The sequence below is a fragment of the Calonectris borealis genome, chromosome 5, assembly GCF_964195595.1.
Source record: "Calonectris borealis chromosome 5, bCalBor7.hap1.2, whole genome shotgun sequence".
NCBI classification, from domain to species: domain Eukaryota; kingdom Metazoa; phylum Chordata; class Aves; order Procellariiformes; family Procellariidae; genus Calonectris; species Calonectris borealis.
In genome coordinates this window covers 9263295-9286486 of record NC_134316.1, presented here as the reverse complement: position 1 = coordinate 9286486, position 23192 = coordinate 9263295, and the positions used below count along the sequence as shown (strand labels likewise).

The 23192-nt window shown below is 42.8% G+C and overlaps 1 protein-coding gene across 15 annotated transcripts in view; it reads right to left on the bottom strand.

Annotated features, from left to right (window-relative positions):
- BRF1 (BRF1 general transcription factor IIIB subunit) overlaps positions 1 to 23192 on the bottom strand; it is a 172866-nt gene that overhangs the window by 43854 nt on the left and 105820 nt on the right. For all 15 annotated transcript variants that reach the window (XR_012673780.1, XM_075150913.1, XM_075150905.1 and 12 more), the window contains 4 exons: positions 4680 to 4741; positions 2383 to 2464; positions 2230 to 2285; positions 120 to 376 (listed from right to left, as the gene is read on the bottom strand). Coding sequence is in view for 14 of the 15 variants with exons in the window: in XM_075150913.1 (XP_075007014.1) it covers positions 120 to 376; positions 2230 to 2285; positions 2383 to 2464; positions 4680 to 4741 (457 nt within the window). In the remaining variant the exon portion in view is untranslated. The remainder of the gene's footprint in view (positions 1 to 119; positions 377 to 2229; positions 2286 to 2382; positions 2465 to 4679; positions 4742 to 23192) is intronic.

The following is a 23192-nucleotide window of genomic DNA, read 5'->3' as shown; positions in this document are numbered from 1 at the left end:
AAAACAGAGCCCCGACGTTATTTTAGCCTCAAACAAATGTTTCAGTCCCTACATTGTCTGGCTCAGAAAGATACATAGACAGTCTCACAGACAGAGATATAAATGAACAATTGCAGTACCTTTTTCCCACACTGTTTACAGGGTTGGCTATATTCCTACTGGCAATAGATTTTCTTCTTGACAGCTTCTTGGTGTTGGTGCTGTCATCAGTGCTGTCATCCTCTTTCTTTGGTGTGTTACTTCCTTTGCTGTTCAGGTCCCTTAGCACATTATAATTAATTTTACTTGAGATTTTCTTCTGTTCTAACATCTTTTCAATTGCCTCTCCTGCTGTGCTGGCTTGAATTGGCTCCCGCTTCTTTGCAGATTTCTTTGGCTTAATTAAAATATAAAATTAGTGATGTAGATACAAACAAAGTTTCGTGAAGCAGAAGGGCGAGCTGCAGCTCAGCAGTCCTGGCTCAGGTGCTGCTGATGCGGGGATGCAGGCGACGCAGCCGGGCTAAGCCAGCGCTCCCTCTCCTGCCACTCAACGGGACCGAGAGGTCTCTTTTCTCCAAGAGAGAAGTGTTCACTTTTTGCCAAATGCCCACACAGTTTATTAAAAATTCTTTACTTAATATTTGTAATGCTGCCAGAGAAGAAACATGGGCCATTTCTGACATGTGAAAAAAAAAACGGCGTGAACAACTGTTTCAGGAACAGGGACCCTGATAGCATCACCCAGCATGGAAATAAAGAAATTCCCCTGCTAAAATTGCCTTTAAAGTTAGAGTCAAGCTGGGTCACGACTCCCCTAAGCACTGATAACTCCATATCAAAACTGCAAGGATATTTTATACCAAGTTCGAATGCGGCGTGGGAGAGCACCTACCCAACTCCTCCTCCACACTGGAAAAGGCCAAGAATATTAGCAGCAGCTTTCTAAGCGTGGACTGGCATTAACGCCGACGGATAGGAAGCAGGAGGCTGCAGACACCCGAGCGCAGCGGCAGTGTCACCTGCAACTGCCCTTCCCAGGCAAAGGTGCAAGCCCCAGCCCGGCGTTGCGCGGCGGAGGCCGATGCTGCGCAGGGCCGGACAAGGAGAAATGACACCGGAGAACATTTCTAGCCATGTCCAATGCCTGGGTAGGTACGGAAAAAAAGAACCTCTGTTTCTCATTCGGCATTTTCCTTTTCAAAGGAAGGTTTTAACACCAAGCTCTGCAGGAGATTTATTTTTTAATGGATAATAGCCCCTCTGTTTACCTACATGGGTCAAGTGCTACCTTGAAATTGGAAAGCACTACATTAATCAAGTTCTACTCGAGCTGTCAGAAACAATACAGAGTCAGAGAAAAACTCCTGTGTCGTCCGAACAAAAAAGTGGGTGTTTGGGCTACTTGGCGGTGCCAATGAGTTATACAATTTTGAAAATTGCTGGTAGACTGCCACGTCTCCGTAAGCGCAGGATGAATGAGAAACTCTGAAGCATAAAACAGTGTTTCATTGTCTGGTTTTGTTTTTATTGTTGAAATACCTAGGGGGAGTGGGAAACTCTGTCTTTCGCATTAGTCGGAAAAAAAGATAGAGGATATACGCACTAAAAACTAACATGGATTTTAGTTGCATGTGGAAGATTTGACTTGTCACTTGCTCAATTACACAAAATACTAATGCCGTAAATCGTGAATATACGGCCAATTAGGCTGCTTTAAACTGCTAAACATGGAGACAGGACGTGCCATTTGTTAACATAACTGTCGCATTTTTTATGAAAGGTAGAACAAAATACTCCTTCCAGTGACTGTAACAAGGATCTGTTCAGTTCTTCATAAAGAAATCATTATTGTAAGAGCAAAGAAACCTACTGAAGTTATGGCAAGTACAAACAAATTCCCCATGCACACGTTAAAAAAAACATTAGGCATGTCTTAAGACCTATATTTAAATAAGCAAGCAATTACGACAGCAATCATAAATGCAAAGAGCCATCTCTGACTTTGCCATGCACAGAATTTTCTCATAATAGTAATTTAAAATAAAAGTTTGGGCAAGGAAGTGTTTTACTCACCACCTGAAAAATTATAGCCTTGTATTTCGATAACAGGTAGAGATACAATAGCTTTTGCTCGTTTAGTGGTGACCTGTACCATTATGCCCATACATCCTACATGGAGTTGATCAGCAAATGTAATGAATTTCCAGGTCATTTTCAATCAGACACAATTAGCACACAGTTTAATACCTTGTGTTCCTTATAAATCCCAAGTTCTTTCTCTTTTGCTATTCTTGCTTCCTTTTCTGAAAGATGACAAAAGGGTAACCAGCATGAAGATTACACAGACTGCATATTTCAGCAAGACCGACCAAAAGGAGAATTTCAGTCCTATATACTTACCTTTTTGTTCCTTCAAATAATCTGCGTTTTCTTTCATCCATAGTTCTGCTTTTATCTGAGCTTCTGTTTCGTTAAGTATATACTAAAAGACAAAACAAGTTTATCTACTTTCAGAAATCAACTTGAAAACCATAGAGCAAAACTGAATTGAAAAACTACTGGCAAGATCAATTCACATTCTGTTTTTAAAAATACATTAATAAAAGAAAATATGACCAAGATGTGACAATCAGAAAGCATTTCTAGTAACTTCTAAAGCTGGCAAAAACCAACCACGTTTTCAAAAACAGCACTTAGTTTCCAAACTATGATGGGGTGACCAAAAACCATCCAGGACTCATTGTACGTGGTCTGTAATTAACCTAAAATGATCCTGGGTTTATGATCTTTTTCAGATGGTATGAGAGGGTATCATGACAACATGGTCGTCTGCAAGTAATTCTGTGTGTTGATGGTGGTCTGTAATCCAAAACAGTATGGGAACCATCGCCTTGCACTACCAAAATAGAAACATGTGTCTTCTGGGTAGGTTTCTGTGAAGGTTTAGGCAGAGTTACTGAGATTATTAGTTCAATGGCCACGTCTGCGGGAATGAAACCAGCTTAGATTGCTGGCGTTTTAGTCCTCTAGATTTTAGAGAGTTGGGTTCAGTAACCACATCTAGGCTTTTTTCAGTTAACTCCACTTAGTCTCGGTTACATCGTTAGTAGGTGTGGAGCTGTAAAACACATCTAGAACTATTCCGATGAATTACAGAAATAAACAAACAGGTAGGTAGCAGGCAGGCTGGCAGGTTGGTAGATAGATCTTCTCTTCAATTACTTAAATGTAAAAACAAATCCCGTATTTAGCACAACTGCCCATGAAACAAAAGTTCTCTACAGCTGATGCTGTTTGGGAGTGAAGAACTTCTACGGAACGGAGAAGACAAACTGGGTCATCCTTCATGAACAAGACACTTTATTTTTAAGCAGCAGACCCAAGACTTGTAAAACAATGTTCAAGTGCAAGAAAAACAATTTGAGATTTCTCCATCTTATGGGTTTGAGCATTCGAGATTTTCTCCAAAGTGAAACATACCTATAGGGTTTTATGAGAAAAATAACTCCAGTCAAATGAACCTGACGCAGGGAGGAGTCCATCCTCCGAGGGTGAATGGGGCAAGCAAAAGCTGTGCAAGTCCTGGTTTATCAGACCAATATTTTCACTCTTTCATCTGCTTCTATTAAAGGTGAGCCGCAATAGTAAAACTCGCTTCCTCCTAGCTCAGTTATTCATCCTTCTTATGATTTTAGAGAGTTCATAATCTTGAGCTTACAATATTACAGTCTATTGCCATGGAAATGAACATGAGGTCATAAAAACAGAGTTATGACCTCATCACAGAGCCTAGGAGGAGGAGAAAATGTGCTTGTTCTTCCCCGCATTTGTTTAAATTATGGACCTGCTATATTGAAAACCTTCAGCCTCCCCACTCCCTCCATACCACGTCCGCTCAACTCACAAGACCCCTCCCAAGGCCCAGCCTAGCAAAACCCGCTTCACGGCTGAAGTCAAGCTGAGCATTTTCCTGCTCCTTCATCCATCGCCCACAACATTCTGCAGATCAGTAACCCCTACGCAACCTCATCGCTCTCAGTGATTTTGTACCCCAAAAGGAGTTTTTAGCCTTGGCATTATCATTCAAATTACACTTTAATCCAGAGTGGCGGCTGGAGAGGGCATCAGGCTCAGAGTCAGGAGAGCCGGACTCTGTCGCGTGTTCAAGTGTTGACCTGCTGTGTGGCCTTCAACAAGCCGTCTTCCACAGCTGTCTGTCTGTCATATTCAGGCTATATCGTAAAGAGTATCTTTCACTGTCACACAAATACTAATAAATCCAGAAAATGTTACAGAAATCTTTGAAAGAACACAGAAGCTGTACATGCTGGTTTTACAGTTTGGTTTCCATGGCAGCCTCCTATGCTGAATATATCTTAATTAAATAATGAATTTAGAGCTCCACCAAACTTTTAGAAGTCCTTCTTCAGAATAAAAGACATTCTAAAACATAATTATTCCAGCACGGTAAAAGCGAGCAGCAGCAGCAGTCTTATATATATATAACTTGGGGCAAGGAACACCAAATTCCAGGCTTGCGTGAACATTAATTTTGATCTCAGATCACTGAAATTATTTGAACCTCTCTATAGATCAGAGCGAAGAGGCAGTGAGGGGAGAGGATAAACCAGAGAAGAACCATTTTTCTTTCTCAGATATCCAAACGCAGAGAGACCCAGGGTAAGAGGGCACCTTACCCGATCGATTTCACTGTCGTCGATCCCACTCAGATCTAATTCACCATCTCCTGTATTCTCACCTACAGAAAAGAATACATTTTAATTAGGCGGATGTTTGTTCAAAATCAATCACAATTCAAGTTCTATGGTAAAGTAACACTTAACGACTGTCCTTCAGAGATTTGCATCCTTCCGTGTTCATTCAGGAGGTTTAATGTGTTGCTAAATATTTTCGATATGGGGGTACACGCACGCACAAATTCACCACACTGAATTCATTTAAAATTCAGGAACTGGCACGGTCCTCTTCAGTAATAAAAATCTGCCGAACACTTCCAGTTGCCTTTTTTTTTCCCATTTTAATTTATAGCCACAATGTTCACCAGAAAGCTGGGGAACCATTTTAGGAAGATGATCATTTTTCTTTCGTCATAACATTAATTTCTCTGTCAGAGCCTATAGGTCAACAATTAATCCATAAATTATGACTTAGAAAATATTTTCTATTTTCAGGGAAGCAGTGTGGACCAGTGAATAACACATCATGCTGACAGTCATACCATGGCTTTCTTTTTGATTTTGAGTTATCATCATTTGAACCACTTACCTCATACCAGTTCTGTAAAAAGATGTGTATTAGTTTTTCTATCTGTAAAATGGGAATTATTAAAACATTCCCAAATTTTAAAATAATTGTTAAAAGCTATGGAAGGGTCTAGATGAATGTTAAACAATAATCGCTTTCTGTAACTACAATTTCACTGTAATTTTTCTAGTTTTGCATTTATTAAGACTTCTTCTGAAAACACATTTTTTAATATTCTATCCATTAAAAAGCTTAACAGCACAGAACCGAGGCCTAATTTGGGACTAGCACAATGTACAGCAGCAAAACCTGATTTTCCACATGACATTAATGTACAGTAGTAATACACTATCAATGTACTCCAAGTACAGAACAAAATAAATTATTCCACAAAGACTTATGCTGGGGAATGAAGCAATCTTCTTGGTCGTCTCCATTACATCTAATCAAGACTAGACAAGAGATGACCTAACCAGTTTACTTGCAGAAAAAATAAACAAATTAAGTTTCAACGATCTGCAATAATGAATTCAAACTGCAATGGTGCAGAACAGCTTGGCATCTTCACGGTTCCTGCTTCCCCAGTCCTGGGGACGCGCCTCCCCACAAACCAAGATCTTTGAATGGTTTGATTCCCCATTTTGGTGCTTTCTTGCGGAGCAGAGCTCCTGAGCAGCGCGGTGCTGGAACGGCGGAGGGGGAAGGCAGCTGCAGCTCTTTGATCCAACAGCAGGTTATGGCAACGCGGAGCCTCGAGGCTTGAGGAGCACCAAACGGTGAAGATAAGCAAAGGTAGGAAATATGAGCATTCCCAGAAGATACAAACGATGCTCTGCTTGGCACAACTCAGGCGTTTAAACCAGTTGCCTGAAGTACGGGAAATCACAGCGTCAGGAATCCAATGAAAACAACTAGTTAGGAAAAAAGGCTGTGCTTCTTGAGGTGGCGCAAAGGATCCGGCTGCTCAACTCAACACATTTACTGATATCAGACACCAAGCACTTACAAATGTCTTTTCAAAATCCACCTTAAGCAACCAACAGAAAGTTTTAAACTCTTTCCATACCAAGTCATACGTGAAATGGGTTTCACCCCAAAAGAAAATGTCCTCTCGCAAGGAACCGCGTAACACTGCGCTTTGATTTTCTCGTAAAAGTAGTATCAACTTTACCAATTCAGATAATCTGATGCTAACATGACTGAAAAGGCCTTAAGGAACATTTCTCATTGTCATTACATTTAGAAATTAACTGTACTTTAGTCCCAGGCACCAGATTTACTTTACAACCTTTTCCCGCAAAAATACTCTAAAAGTGTAAAACATTTTATAATAACTCTATAATTGTTCAGTACATATGCTTTTCTTCTGGTCTGATCTCTATATAGTGCAGTAAGGGCAGAACTTCCTGCACCAGGGCCACCAGCTCCTCGTGCAGGCACCCCCCTACCAGGCAGACAGGGATGCAACCCGAGGACATGGCAAAGCACGCTCTGGCTCGAGGATGGAGAGGAAAAGCAAGGTGACAAAATACATCCTTGCTGGCTTGCTGCCTCTTTAATAGGCTGGAATTTTTTTAGCAAACAGTAATCATGCAAAGTGCAAAAAGGAATCACTGTATGCCGCATCACCCACGGGAGCCCAGGGTACGCTGCAAAACAGCACTACGCGTCTCTCCTGCTGGAACCGAGATATACATTTCCAGAGAGCAAAACGCTTAAATATTCGCCGAGGAAAGGAGTAAATTCTGTAGCCTAGTGTCTGAGACGCCTTCCCAGGAGATTGTCCACCCGGCTCCGACAAATGTTTTATTACACAAAATAAAATAGCTCAACAGCAGAGTGCAAGAGTGTGCCCAGGCCAGAATAACTCCTAGGTCGGAAGGAGTTTGTGCAGAAATGGGACTCGAAATGGGTCTCCCATATTCTGGGTAAGCGCTTTAACCACCAACTTGTAGGACAGAAGGCAGGATGGCCTCCCCCTTCTTTGTGTTATCTACCTTTGGTTTCCTCAAGGTTTTTGGGGAAAAAATCCCAACTGCCAATTTGGTTTATCTGAGCAAATAAAGGATTCTTTTTTTTTTCCACATTCATTGCACCAGATAAACTAAAATGCCAACTATCTACACAGGCGTGGAATTAGGTTCAAAGAAAAAGGGAGCCAACCTCAAAAATCACCAGTAAGTTCTGAAAATCGCGGCCTAGAAAATCAAAATTTCGCAGTGGTGACAGAACTACTCAAGTCACTGCTCAACTTTACATAAAACTGCATCCCAAAATTATTTGTTGCAAAAGCTGCCACAGCACGTTAAGAACAATAAAAATATCCCACTGAAATCAAGCTGCCACTGCTTTTATTCATCATTAAACACCTCGCTCCTCCTATACCCTGCTATATTTTTGGATCAGAGGCTTAAGATTTAATACGTCACAGTACAGTAGGTATCTGTTCCCTTATACAGCCCTAATATGCCAGACTGAAAATGATGTAATTTCAGGCACCATGAACAATTTCACATGTATTTTAAATATAACTTGTTACTGAATTAGGTGCCAGTTTTTCTCATTGGATCAATTAGCAATGGGGTTGGAAAACTCATTCTCCAACTGGTAAATTGCAGAGCAGAATCCAGAAGCAAGTTATACATAATAAGCATTTCTTAGACCCCGTAACGGCAGTAGAGGGAGAAATTGCAGGATATCCCTCTGCCTGCAAGCTGTCCTTTTTCCTGCCAAGGTGATAGGCGTTCATTAAGTGCAAGGGGCTTTTCAGAAGAGAAGGTGCCTTCAAATCCCTAGTTCAACACTTTCACTGAGGAAAAAAATGTGTGTTTTGTTACGGAATGCCATTTCAAAACAGAATACATCCGGTTTGATCTGAAAATTTCCATGGCAATCGTTTCCAACAGGAGTAGACCCTACCAGCCATAAACATCCGTCTGGTCGATGTTATGTGGCTCACTCCAGGGCACGGAAAGTAAACCCCTTGCTTTTTTATATACCAGAAAGATCTTCCCAGCTGCTAAGCTTTTCAAAACAATTTCTAAATGATCATTTTCTCTTTTAATAGAAGGGTCGAAATGAAATGTTCAATGAAATAAAAACACAGATGTGGCCAACATCTGGTCCAACCTCTTAAAAGCTTATTTAAAAGCAGCAGCGTCACGTGGCACAGCTCTTAGACATCGCGGATTTCTTCTGTTAAGAAAAACAACCACTTTACTGCAGGGCACAGGCAAAAAATAAGTTGGCCATTAAAAACAACCAAATCCAGTTCATAAACAAAAGTACCATCGGGAAGAGCCTAGAGCGAGGCAGCGAGGAGCAGCCTACTCCATCCTCACCTAACGTCTCCATGGCAAGCGGAGGAGGACGGGCACTTCTAGAGCTTTCCATCAAGGTCCCGAACCAACTACATTCATGCCACTTAAAACCATCAGTCACCCAGCCAGCTCCCCCAATATTTAAAAATAAAAACCCCCAAAAGCCCTTTCTTTACAGCCTTTTAACGTCTTTCCAACCGACTCTAGTAGACACGAGGGCTACAATCAGACACTGGGGATTAGGTTTGTAACCCGGTAGGATTATTTACTGTTCTTGTCATTACTAAATGCACGCTAAACCCTCTTTTAACACACCGTCTCCCCCTCTCCCTACCTCTGTGCAGCTAGTTAAATGTATACATAGCACGCTATTATGGGGATTTATTACAGAAGAATCATTCCAGCCAATATATTTTAAACCCCACATTTTTAAAAACAGCCATGTGAAGAATGTGTTTTTCTGTTTCTATTACAGGAGGCAGCACTATTTATTGCTCTGCCCAGATAAGAGGATTTCCTTACAGACAGAAATGGAGGCTGAACACTTCCCAGGAAATCCTCCAGAGCAGATATAATAGAAGGCACTTGGTGCTCTGATCCCATGCAGCAAATACAACCTCTGTCGCACTGCTTCGTAGCAGTCAAAGAGCCGAAAGAGTTTAAAAAAAAGGAACCCTTCCACCTATTCAGCACAACACCAGACGCTAAGCACCCCCAAAATTTAAGAAATACTTTGGGGCTAGAGCACGACAAAATCTGAAAATAGTTGGGAGAGGCTTTTTCACTAACAAAAATCCTTAAGCAACAAACCAAATGACGTGAGCCCAGGCTATCAGAAATAGTGGGATTGACTGTTGCTCTCCAGGGAGGGATTAAAGCCAAAGGGAGCCGCAGAAAGCTCCCGCAGATCGTCAGAGGAACCTGCTGGGGCAGACACGCTTTTGCAGCTAAATCTGATGAGCAATGCCGGTGCCACTTTGGGAGCTGCAAGGAGCGCGAAGGGAAGGCGATAGCTTAGCGTCAAAAAAGGCACTGCACAACCGCACCAGAATATAATTGATGAGCTGATCAGAGGGGACAAGAACCCATCTGGAGGGGAAGATAACTGATTTACCGAGGGGCGTGAAGAGAACAGTCATTAAGCGTGGGTAACCGGGAGGGGAGCGGCACCGGTGCAGGGCAGACAAAGTGTCGTAGCATCAGGTAGGGAAGAGAAATGGATGTGAAAATGCTGCAGCAGCAGCAGCGCGGCATGAAGTGCAGCGTACGAGGATCGAGGTGTGCAAATGAGCCCGCCGCGCATCAAGGTGTGCGCAGAGTCCGCGTGTCCATACAAGCGGGGTACGCTGCCAGTTTTATTAATATGGGGCTAGGAGCCTCTGGAGCAGGCCAGGAGGTTATCTTGGCAGTTTTAGGCTGTTGCCTCTCATTGCTCCGGATAAGGCGCCTCTTTATGCAATCCCAGCCGGCCCCGCTGTGCCCCCATCCCACAGCACGCATCCCACGGCTGCCAAGGGCTCGGCTTCCCCCCGGTCACCTTTGGCAATATCATCATGTACTGTCATAACAAAAGTAAACCACAAAAACAGAACGTAAAGACAAAGCAAAATTAATTGCACTTACTGACAAAATAAGGTCACAAAACGCATGACGTGTACGCTCGTGTTTAAGTGAAAACATTGTTTATTTTATTTTTATTGTACCTGAAGCCACCTTGAAAATTACAGCCTACTCCTTCATAGTGCCAATTCGACACCAGGATTTAGGACTGACGGCATATGGAGCACACGAGGCCACGCATACAGCATAAAGATAAATGAAGTCTGTCACTTTATTATTTCCCTCTGCCAAGGCAAGGTTAAGGGGTCCTCTCCAGCAGAAGCCAAGTTTCCAGCCTGCTAGCTCCTCCAGAGAAAGCAAACACACCGTGCCACGCAGAGTGAGGCCCCTTCTTCCCAGAAACGTTCGTTCCTGCCGACGAGGGATGGCGGGAGACTCCGCCGGCCAGCGCCGGGCTGCCCGGCAGCACCAGGACACACAGCCCTGGTACTGCAAAGCACCCACCGGCCGGCTCCTCATGCTTGGGCTGTAAGAAGCGTAGAGGCAAAGCCCAAAAGGGTGCAAATGAAGGGCAAAGAGGGAAAAGAAACCATCTAATAAAAACAAAGAAATTCCACATATCTGCTACATATTCTGTGTGAGAGAGAGCGTCTGTGCAAGGTAAGCCTGTACAAAAGCAGGGATGCACAAGCTCATTAGCTCTTTCCTCGCTCCCGTCTGTTGGAAATAGAACCTTCTCACAAAGCAAAGAGGAACAAGAGCCAGGATCAGCCCCGGCTGGTTTGCAGTCACTGCATTGGGCTTGTCCATGTTGCTGTAGGCAGGAGGAGGTTTTCCTGCAAGATTTGGCCTTAATCTGGCACAGAAGTACAAACCCATCTTTATTAAGTGCCTGCACCTCTACTTCCTCACACCGAGACCCAAGCTCCAGGTGTTACGTCTCTCCCGCAGCAGCCGACAGCCTTCCCGCATTAGCCGCCTTCGTACGGCCGTCACACAACAATTATCCCATCGCAGGAACAGAATTTCAAATTTGTGTGCTTGATGATATATGGGAATGAATTATGAGAAAAGCTTTTCCTACAGTCAGTCATCTCTCACAGAACTTTTATTAGATACTGAACACATTTTTTAAAAATTAAATTTCAATTTCAGGAAAAAACCCCAAACCATCAACTCTGCTGCTTTTCTGGCAGCACATCCACACTGAAACAAATGCTAGTGTTTCACCTCGCAGTCCACAGAGGATCTAACCAAACTGCATCCGCACATTTTATATCCAGTTAAAGGTTATGCCACTAGTCTAACAGACATGGAAACTTGTTAACATCAAAAAAACAGTTAATCACTCCATTCTTTCCAGAAATCCTCCCTGCAATATATATGTTTTTTAAAGCAGGTAGTACAAAAATAGTCCAGCAATAAACAACGACTTTCTGATTCTGAAGATCTTTCTTTGAAAAGGTAAGCTCCTGCTTATTGAACTACATAGCAATATAAAAAGCCCTTAAGAAAAAATCCTTTCAACCTCCCAAAATAAATACAGCTGAAAGTTAAGCTTTTGAACTGAAGAACATCTTGACACTGTCCTCAAAACCAGCAGCAGATGTTCCTCTTCTGGAGTAACGTTCATGTTCCCCCAACACCTTTTGAAAACAGTTAAAAAGAGCATCCTTTATTCAACCTACTTGATGCAACTTGTCCTTCTTTTTTAAGCTCACAACCCTGCTGCCATGACCAAGTGCTCAGAGGATGGCTGCTCTGAACAATATGAAAAAAGCTGGTTTTTGCTGATGAAACCAATAACCATCAATGATCAACTTGACAAATATACTCACCCAGAAACATACTAATTAGCTACCACAAATGACATTTTTCAGCTCCAAATGCTATGAGCTCCTCGGCACAGACACAAGTCCTCTCCAACTCATGATTTCTGCATCTAGCAAAGCCAAGCCCGCTCACAGTGCTCCTGCCGAAGGTGCAACACACTCGCGTCTCAGCGCTTGTCCACATATTCACCCCCTCCTGCCTGAGTAGTTATGAACTTTAAAGTTTTTAAAATGGAGACTATAAAGGCAGATTTCCCCTACTTACTGCTCTTTTCTACCCGATCACCAATTCCCTGCTGTATTTTCCTCCTTTGCCTTTTATGCTGTTCTTGGCATCTTTTCCCTCCTTTCCCTTCCCCCACCCTGCCTTCTTTTTGGTGCCTTCTGGCCTGTATTTTCTGCATTTTTTTAAATCTCTGCAGGGGTATCCAACAGTAACAGTTTATATAAAGGGAGAGGCCAGGGAGAAGAACTGACCAGCATCTTAATCAGTTCCCCTTTCCAAATCCCCAAGTGCAAAGCGCCGCCGTATCTCTTGCAGAGGGCGAGGGCTGTACAACGCCCTGGAGAGCCGACAGCGAAGGCAGCCGGGCTCAGATCAGCCTCCAGCTCACTTTCCCCGTGCTGCCAGACCACTATGTAAAACAGCAAGAGCACTTTACACCCGAGCCAGCCGTAAAGGGAACAGCTGGTTTAATGTTTAAGTGCTGAAGCATCATTTCTGCAACTGCAGCTCGCCAGTTAAGCAGCCAGGTCTTGCTGTGGGCGCTAAACGCTCCGCTGTCTGTCCCTGCAAGCTCAGGATCCTTGCCTGGCCGGCGCTCAGCCACCCCAGCAGAAGGACATATGTTTTATTGAGAAGTAAATCTACTCCTGTAACGGGCCGCCCTCCCTGCACCAAATAAAATGAGACGGGGAGCTCTGCACTACTGAGAACTTAAAAGAAAATCCTAGAATTTTGCTTCCATTATTTTTATCTATATATTTTTTCAATCATGAATCAATTTCTATTCCACCAGGAAAAATTGTAAATGTATACAGCCATATATACACATACAGTTTTTAAGCTACAAAGACACAGGAAGAATTTGAAGAGACTCGCAATAAAACATTTTAAGGCTAATGTGACTGATTGGAACTCAAAAGCAAAGCTAACTTATTTTCCTAGGACATCACTGAAAATTCAAGGTTGGCTCAGGTGACGGCCCAAAAATTAGAGCAAAATTCCTTTAGCAGAAGTACAAACGGTTGAACTGTCACGAGGGAGTGCAAAGCTGAGCCCAGCCGAACTCCGACACATCTCTTGCCCCGTCAGTTACCACACTTACCCTTGCGCTCCCACCCAACAGCTCCGCACCTCCGGGACAGACACACAGGCCAGCGCTGGGCATCCCAAGGCCACAGACTGACGTCCACGTTAACCTGGCCTATGTCAGCTCTCCCATTAAAGAAGCAGTCGGCGTCTTGCTCCCAGCACTGTGGTCTGGACCAAAGAGCTGCTCCAGGTTAAAAACAGCCTAGCAAAATAACTCGCCCAGACGAGTGAGAAAGAGGAACGAGTTGAACTTTCCACTCACCATTTTCTTCTAATCACCCTTACCTTCTCTCAGCAAAGCTGGGCTACCTTCTACCCCCTCCTTTGAGGTTCAGAGCTGGTCTATGGTAGATCTGGTGAAAAGCTCAGTGCCAGCCACCAGAAGCCACCCGGACTACAGAAATGCTTCAGCAGGCAATTATTAGTATTAAGACAACACCACAATATAGTGTATTAAATTATATACCTGAGTCTTTATTTAGAGAAAAAAAATCAATTTGTATCCTGGCCATTTACCGCACTGTCCAGGTGGGCTGAATGGTGAGAAGCTGTTAACTGCAAGGAAATTATCAGGTAAGAAATTTCTCATTTTGTTACCCAGCTTCTTCCTTCCTTCATTGCTAATGAGAAATAGCAAGCAGGGAATTACAGAGATGGGGAGAGAAAAGAGAAGGTAAAAGTTTATTATTCTTCTTATTATTATTTATTATTACTACAGTAGAATAACCAGCAAAACAGAAGCTCCCCTGCAAAAAGCAAAAGCTTTGTAAATGAAGCAGTTAGGTGGGAACCCGGTCCAAAGGAGAAAGCCTCTGCGGTGGATGGGCGTTGGATTCAGAGCAGCTACCGGGCAGTGTTTTATGCCGCTAGGACTATCAGAGGCGTGGAGCAGAGAGAGATCACACACGTAAGATCCTGACTCTGGTTCAGTGATCAGCACCACCAGTTGGGGTTTACAAACCTGGAAGTAAGAGACGTGCGTTTGAATCCTTAAAAGTAGCACCTACAGAAATGCAGATCTGCGTTAAGAGCATCAGTCCATTATGCAACAGATGGCCGCAGCCAGCACAGACCATCCTTTTAAATAAAAATCACAGAGGTTGCGCTGTTTCTTGTTAGATGAAGCGCTATCGTTTTGTCTCTGACCATGCCCAAAGGCTGAGAAACAGGTAGGTGGTAAAGTACTTCTCTATCTTGCTCTGAACCCAAACAGCTCACATATGAGCCCTGCTCCAGGGACCAGGACATTTTTATGTCCATTCAGGCAACTATACGAAGCACATAAGGATCTCTGCAAAGTACAGGCATTGCTTGGGTGGCTCCAGGTGACAGTGGAGCATGGCAAGCTCACTTGGTCATCTGGCCAAAGTGCAGCGCAATCCTGCTGCAGACAGCACATGTACTGCAGCAAACTCCTTGAGAGGACACACATGTGTTCCCTCCTCCTCTCCCCAGATGTTTTAGGGACGGCAGCGAACCTTTTCCCAGATGCGCAGTAGACAGTGGTGAAGGATTTTAACATTTTGCCTGCAGCAGCTCTGAGGCCCCAATGCCTTGGCATTTGGATAGACTGAATCGTAAGCACAGCGTAATTAGCATGTGTACTCCATATGCTTGAGATCCATCATTACAGCGCTGGAATGCCCTCCGACACCACAACTTTCCAAAAGAAGAAAGTTGTGGAGAAATTCCTGGAGAATAATTTGTCTTATTCTCCAGGAGCAGTGGAAAAAGGCACTTCCGTGCACAGGAGGTTTCGGTGGAGCTGGAGAAATAACCTTTTCCCGACAAAGCCCAGCAGCATGATTCACCTATAAATAATGGTGCTGGCTTCAAAGCCAGCCTTTCAAGCTAATGGCTATCAGAAAGGCCAGCCATATGCTTGTACAACCTGCCATTCTGATTAATCTCAACATCTGACTGTATAAAGTTGATATAGTAACAGGACTATATTTAATATGTTATTTTAGCTAGGTTATGTATTGCTGATTTTACAGTTTCTCACCGATCTGCCATTCTCCAGGGCACAGGCACACAGAAGACCCTGTTTAAATGTTGGTTAGATGCAGAGCGAAGTTATGAATTTAGAAAGATTTTAGTAAGTCCCAAAAACCAGGCAGGACCGGTAACACATTGCAAAGAGAGCACTGGAAAAGATAAGGTTCCGCATCCCATTACATGTAATTAATTCTTTATTTAAATCTAATAGGTCTCTACTTAACACGGTATTGCAGAGGCAAGAAGAAAGTCACAAATCATGACTCAGTCTCACATACCCTAAAAGGATTCATGGCTCTTTCTGCCATGCACCCATTTTATTTTACAGCATATGGCATAGTATCAAAGTTGTTCTTCTTTAATTAACTGAATAACGATGCTTTCCCATGAGGCTTAATCTAAGTTCACCATAACATACTGTATTATGGCACCAATTCTCAGAAACATGACTACGTGTCCGCAGCCCATTTGGAGAGAGGGATGTGCATTTCATGTACCAACTCATTTAAACACATTCAGTAGTAAATGCAATATTGATTTCTTTGAAATCAGTAAAGTTTATTTTGAATTAGCTAAAACAAAGTTATCTCCTGAAAATAAGCATTGGATAACTTTTTACTATTTCATTACAAAATGAAACCCAACCCACCAGATCATCATTTCAAATTCAGACCTACTATCCTTTCCTATGGAACAGATGTTTATTTATATTTTATTTCTTCATTTCTTTTACTTCTTTAGATAAGACTAGGATGGATTGTTCTTTACGTTGGTTTTAACTAGGTAAACTCTTCCACAGCAGACTTAAGCATCACTAAATGTGCAGTGAAATAAGCCCAGGATAATGGGCTGACAGAAGGATGGATGGATGAGGGAAGAGCTAGCAAGGTGCACAGACAAAAGCCCTGTCTCCTGCAAGAATAAGATTTTGGATCATACTAGCAAGATAAAGCAGAAAATACTAAAGTCCAGACAAAACACTCCCATGCAATTCTCTTCATGTCATCAAAATCAACATAAAAATGTTTAAATGCTGAAATAAAGCCAAGCAAAGGAACATTACTGTCAACGACTGCCAACTGAAATGAATGATCTGGGTTGAAAGCGTTTGCTGACGTAGCTACAAGTTGCCACAAAGACTTCAGGGCTGTGGCAGCAAACTGGTCTGTGGAATAGCTCCTCACCTCCTGCTGAGATGAACCAGGCACATGGACCCCAATCCTTCCATCGCCCCAGGGAACAAGGGGATGAAGCTGGAGCTATGTCATTTGAGGGCCTTTTAGGACCAGGACCAAATGCACCCCTCACTCTAAATCAGGCGTAGCAGACCCAAAATAAGGACGAATCACTATTTCTGGCAGTGACAGCGGAGAACCCGTGACTTTTGGCCTTTGCCCAGAAGAGGTTTGCAAGTCAATGGAAACACCTTATAGCTAGGACACCTCTGACAGGCGGCCAGCACGGCTGTGCCAAGGCACCCGTACCCACCGGCATCACCGCGGGGAAAGCCAGTGAAGCAGTACCGAGTGCCGGGGGCTGCGGAGGCAGGGATCCCAACGTCTGCATCCACAAAAGTTTAATTCTCAAGGTGTTTCTCAGCTGCTACCAAGAGACGATGTCATCTCTGCGGCGACACTGCAGTCAATCAGCTTGACTGACCAAACTGACTGCGTGTCTACTGGCCATAAAAACTTACAGACTACGTTATTTCACGTTTTGCCCAAAAGACGAGGACAGATTTGAACAGTACAAAGTCATCTAAATCACAGCCTTAATTATACTGGTGTGGAAAAAAAAAAGAAAGGAAACAAGAACAACAATTTCGGGCTTTCTGTTATTTTTAGACACTATATTTTTCTCCATATTGTAGTAAAATTAAAAGTAGAAATCTTTGGATGCAGCAAGGAGAATGAGGAAGCTTGCCAAATTTTGGGGAATCAACAATTAATATAATAGCAATTAATTCAGAAGAGTAACTACAGTCACTGTAGGGTTCCCTGTCTGTTCTATCCCAGTGATTGTTTAAAAAAATGTGTTAAGCAAAGAAATAAAATAAAAAATGTTCTTTCTTTATTTTTTTCTAAATTACCAGCGTTGCAAACTCATGCTGGTATTTGAAAGTCAGTCTGGGCTCTCCCTAGTTATACATCCTTATTATCATAAACATTCCACAATTGGAAATTACTTTTTGTGACGCTTACACCAAAAAGAAAATAGCTGTATTGCATCTGCAGAACCAGAAGTAGTAAAATGGAATAAACATTCATCTTTGTCAGTGGCTTTGCAAACCAATCTGTTCAGCACGTAGGTGCCATTTTTACACAGTTGCCAAGTGCTCTCTCAAGGAAAGACTGTTCTTAAAAACAAGCTTGTTAAAAGTTTAAGTGTAAACCTTAGGATAAAAAACAGCAGCTAGATTTCATCTGATATAAACTTTTAAAGAGGAAAAAAAAAAATTGGAGGGACAATTTCAAAAAATGCTACGTTTGAGGCAGGCATGAAATTGAAGCAGACAAGAAACTTTAATGTGATAGAAAAAAAGAATTGGGGACATCTGTACTGAGAATAAGTTGTAAGTAGCAGGAGGAATTATCAATCTAGTGATGTGCCAGCTCTCTGCATTTCAATTGCTTCACAGGCCATACCATAAAAATTGTTTGCAATGAAAGTAGTACGAAGAATTCCTAGATTTTATTGTTCCCAGTGATATTCTACCCAGTTTGTGTGTGTACACCGATTGTATGCTTTCAAGTACAACAGTTTCGTATTACTACCTGTTTAAATTACTTGCCCACAAACATCGTTCCATGTTCAAAATGCTATTAAGTTTTCTGTTTCAGTCAAAGTACTTCAAGAGTTTTTATCAAGCTTTCAAAGACAAGAAAGTTTCATGCAAGCTTTCTGAAAATCGAGATAAAGCAATAAACTTTAAATTTAAAAGAAGGCTTTTTCAGGAGAGAATTCAGTGTACCTTTTTTAATTCCCTCCCCACCTTGTTAAACCAAACTTCTTCATTGCTCGCAGATTTCTAAGTGTTGCATTTCTGGAGCCGAACTTCAAGCATCAACCTCACGCCCAGTACAAAGACCCTGCATATAAAATGAACTTGGGCAACAGCATCTCTGAAATTGCCCATTCCCATTCACTGACGGATCGTAAAACCTCTCCAGCACCCATACCTCCGTGCAGGCACGAATGCCACCCTCAGCCTCCAAAACACATGTTCTTTGCCACCGCAAAGATGTGGTCCAAAGTGCTCCTCCCACCCCAGCTGAACTGGGGGAGCTGGCTTCTGCCCCCAGCGACTCAGCCCCGTGCCCCTTCCCTCCGCGGCGGGTTCCGCCTCCCTCCCGCCTGCTGCTGCACCGGCCAAGGCATCATTCCCTAACACGCGTCTGCCAAAATTACCCTGGTATTACGAATGGCTGCACCAGCCTGTGGCAGAGCCGGGTGCGGGAGGCAACTACACGTGCACTAACGCCGGTAGATGGGAGGGGGTGAGCCAGTAAGGCAAGGCACTTCTTAACCTCAACCCACAGCTCCCACAACATCACATCCTGACACACCTGCTCCACGTTAAAACTGGAGGCCAAATTCAAAGAGTGCAATATAAAACAGGGATTTTATCTTTGCTCTTGGGGAAGAACTTAGCACAGGAGCTTCGTGTTAGTTCTGCAGCAGCTACAGAGCCATGAGACACGGTGGTAGCATGGAAAGCAGTACTCCCACTAAGGGCAAAAACTCTGGCTTGAAGTGCAAAGAGAGACTTTATGGAAAAGCAACTTCTCACTGAAGTATGTTTTATTTAATGAAAAACATCGACAGAATACAATACCACCACTGGCGACACAATTTTATGTTGATATGGATGTTGCTGCATTTCAATACATGACTTCTATGGTAACGTGGATTTGCATTTTTTACCTTTAGCAGGAAATTAGCAAGGGCCATTAAGCATAACTTCCAAAATCAGTCATTCGCCTTGTTCCTATATAAGTGTTAACAATTCGGTCACAGAGCACTGTTTTACTTCCTTCCCATCTGTGAGCACATGGTGGCTTCCTCACCGTAGCTAAATCAAATATGGCATTTAGGTAGTGAATTTGCTGAAAAATGGTATCTTTCCACCCACTGTACAGCTGTTTACTTCTGGCTTTTGCGTTTATACCTATCTCAAGAGCCTTGTTTCTTGCTCCAAATTTCTTTCCTGGTACTACCTAACAGCACTGTTTACTCTCATTTCATATTCATTCCCTTATTTCTGCTGCACAGTTGTAAATGTCCAGGTCTCTCGTCACAGAAAACAACTTCTACAATCTTAGGTGTACACATATGTTTCAGTATGAAAGCTGACCCTTACCTTAAACTGCTGACTTTAAAAGAAAGTATCTTCTGCTTCCTTTTAGCAAAACCTGGCTGCAAAAATTCCCTATAGTCAACTCTTTGCAATTCCCCCCCTTAATTTGCAACTACCCCTCCCCACAGCCTGCCGGCATCTCCTCGTCCAGCCACTTCAGACACTCTTGACCCAACACAGTCCACACAATCCTAAACAAAAGATCACTATTTTTGTTATTAATAACCAGCCCAAAGTTGGTCTTACCTGCCCGCTTCTACGGCTTTGCACCACTGTAATTAATAAACACCGAAAACTCTAAATGCAATTTTTTCCGCCCTATTGAATGCATTCTGGTGAGCACATATGAAAAAAAAAATGAATTTGAAAAGCTGAAGAGTACAGTAGCCTCATGTTGACAGGTCACTCTGATTCCAGGTCAAAGCAGAGTCTATACTTGGCTGCTTAGATTATAATTGCTTACAGGATAAAAAATAAATAGCAATTATCTCATCGTCACACAAGAAAAAAGACCTAATAAATAAACCAATACTAAAGTAACATTTGAAAATGATTTCAAAAGCAATCAGATAAAATTCAGTTTCCAAAATTGTTTTTAATTGCCAACAGTGTCAACATGAATATTCCTCTATTGGATAATACATCCATTTTAGTTATAAAAGCATTTAGCAAACCAAAAATGTCAAACTACAATTATACAAGCCTAAACTCATGACTGTTTTCATCAACAGTCTGCAGTGCCCTATCTGAAATCCCTAATTACAAGGGTCATCTACTCAAGCCGCAGTCCAACCCATGCATACACGTGTTTATCTTGACTACTATGACAGTCCCACGGATTTCAGACCAACAAACAAAAGAGATGAAGTGTGTAGGGGTGTGATGAAGTTAATCCTTAAGAGGATATAGAAATTAATTTTTCAAACTAAATTCAAAGCTACCAAACAAAAGCAAAACAACAAACTGCTACACAGAAATATTAAAACCTTGCAGAAGCAGCACTCCATTTAAAGGGTTTACTTCAGTGGATTTTCAGTTTGCAGCCTAATCTGTACCACAAGAAAATAAAGTACTAAACGGAGGATGATTTTAGCTTTTTCAGAAGATGCAAGACAAATGCGAAGTGGTCAGGATCCACCACAGCACTGCACATGGATTTATTACTCATCATATTAAACCCAAAGTAGCTAAGCCTTGCAAACTTCTCTGCGCTGTATTTCCTTCTTCCAAGGGCACGTTTTGCGGCTCCTTGACCTAGGTTAATAAGTCTTTATTCTCAGTAACAACTGAGACCATGAAGCTTCCCTGAACTGAACTGAACTGAACCCAGGCCTCCACTCCCACGTTTCAGATACCGTGATGAATTATTCAAATAACATCCTCCTGAGCGGTTAGCTTTCCATGCACATTCAACGTCCTCTCCATAGCCTCCACGCATTTCACTTTCCGCAACTCTCTAATGAACAATTTCAGTTTTCAGTTGAGTTTTTTGGTGAAAAACTTTTCTTCTTTTTTGGCAGAAGGGCAGGGCAGGAATGTCCGTTTCTTCTGCAAACTGGCCACCTAACCAAATAACTGTGAACGTTAATGGGCTCAAATTCTGGCAGAAAGGAAGTATCATATAATTCTTATACTAGCAGGGAAGTTACTCAGTTTTTTTAGCCAGGTTTCCTGTGTGCCTGTAGTGTCTGCATCGTCACCCCCCAACACCACCCCCCCGAGTCTTGTTTTAATCCACAGCCTATTTCAACCAAGATTTAGCAGCGGGGCAGTGATCCCTTAGATGGTTACGCTGCCACAGGTTCCTTGAGAATCAGCCCCCAGAAAGACAGGAGCAATTATAAATGCCCCTGAAAGTATCTCCCACGCTGAGAACCAGCATCTTTTCAGATGCTAGGGAGTGCAGACAGGAGAAAACCTTGAAAAGAAGCTCCAACAGAAGGAAAACCTTAGATTGGTGCCTACAAATGCCGAGGCATCTAAGTCAACCATGAAACACAACATTCCCTTAGTATCTGAGGAACAACTGTTTTTGTAATTCTGCTATTTAGGTACGGGAAAAGGACCATTTCTAAAGCCCCAGCTGAGCTTCTCCTCTTCTCCCTGCTTGCCCAGCTCTGTGCTCCTGGACACCTCCTTAAGCCTAAGCCTAGGTAGAGCAGATGACAGCAGACCTGGACTTCCCCTCAACACAAGGGAAAACAATGCATAAAAACCTGCTGGGGCTGATTGCTTCTCCTTGCTCCATTAAAAAGCAGTATCAATGCAGCAGCACACACATGTCAAATACCAAGACGCAGAATGACGCACCAGAGCCCTGTTTGGCACGTTCACCCTTTTCTCCCAGGCGCGTGTCTCCGAACCGGAGGAACAGCCCTGCTGCTGCCTCCTTCTCCAAAGAGCCTGTGGCCAGCAGCCGGCTGAAGCAGTGAGAGAAGAGAAGCTTCTTTGCCTTTTTTCCTCAAGCAAGGGAGGATAAGGCCTTAAGCAGCAGGTTAGCCTTCTCATCAAAGAGCAACGTAAGGCTTTTATGCTACTCAAATTGAAAAGAAAACTGATTTTCTGTCATGCTTTTATTGGAAGAATACAAGACAGAAAAAACACGTTGCCCACCACCCACTTGGCAGTCAGGGTGATGCAGGAGTCAGGCACAAAAAAAAAACAAGCCTGGAAAAGCTTTCAAGATTTTAAAGCATTTCCCATTCCAGACCAGAATTTTGTGAAACAAAAAATAAGGAAAAAGAGAAGGAGAAGGGGAAGGGGAAGAAGAAAGAGGAGAAGGAGGAGAAGGAGAAGGAGATGGGGAGAGAAGGGGATAAAGAGACTTCCTCACCTGGTAACAGGACAGCCAGGTTGGTCAGCCGGGAGCTAAGAGCATTCACTCACATGGGACATGGCCAAGTAAGAGACCGGTCTGCTCCATTTGGCTCAGGAACCTGAAACCCCCTCTCCAGTACTTTCTCCGGACCACAGCGTCCATTACTCTGGGGCAGTTCTTTTTGACCAAGACTTCTGACAAAAATGACAGTTTTCCTGTAAGGACTGTCTGTATTGATAGATGCTTTGCAAAATTCCTAAAACATCCACAAATGTTCTAAATATGTATTCACATGATTCAACTTATGCTTTCACTCAAATTTATCTCCTGATGGCTCTAACAAACTGCAGGTTTCTCTCCAAAACTCCTCTAGATTTGTTTGGAAATCTTTCAGTCAAACTATATGATTAGTTTTCATCCCTTAACCTTCCTAGTTACTCACGGCATGAATATGGAACGAATTTATAGCATTCCTATCCTTTAACGAAATGCAAAGATCCTGCATGAAAAAATGTGTACACAGATTTTGGAGTAACACATGCACACGCAATACTCGTGTGTGAGTGACATACATAGTCAAGTAAGAAAATCATGTCATCTGTAATTCATACCCAAGACTTCAGGTATCAAAAAACTGCATTCAAAGCAGCTGGTGGTCTCCTATTACCATGCTGGCTGCAGCAAGCTCTTCACATCTCATTAACAGCATAATGAAGGCTCAATCAGGGATACAGTCTATCACAAC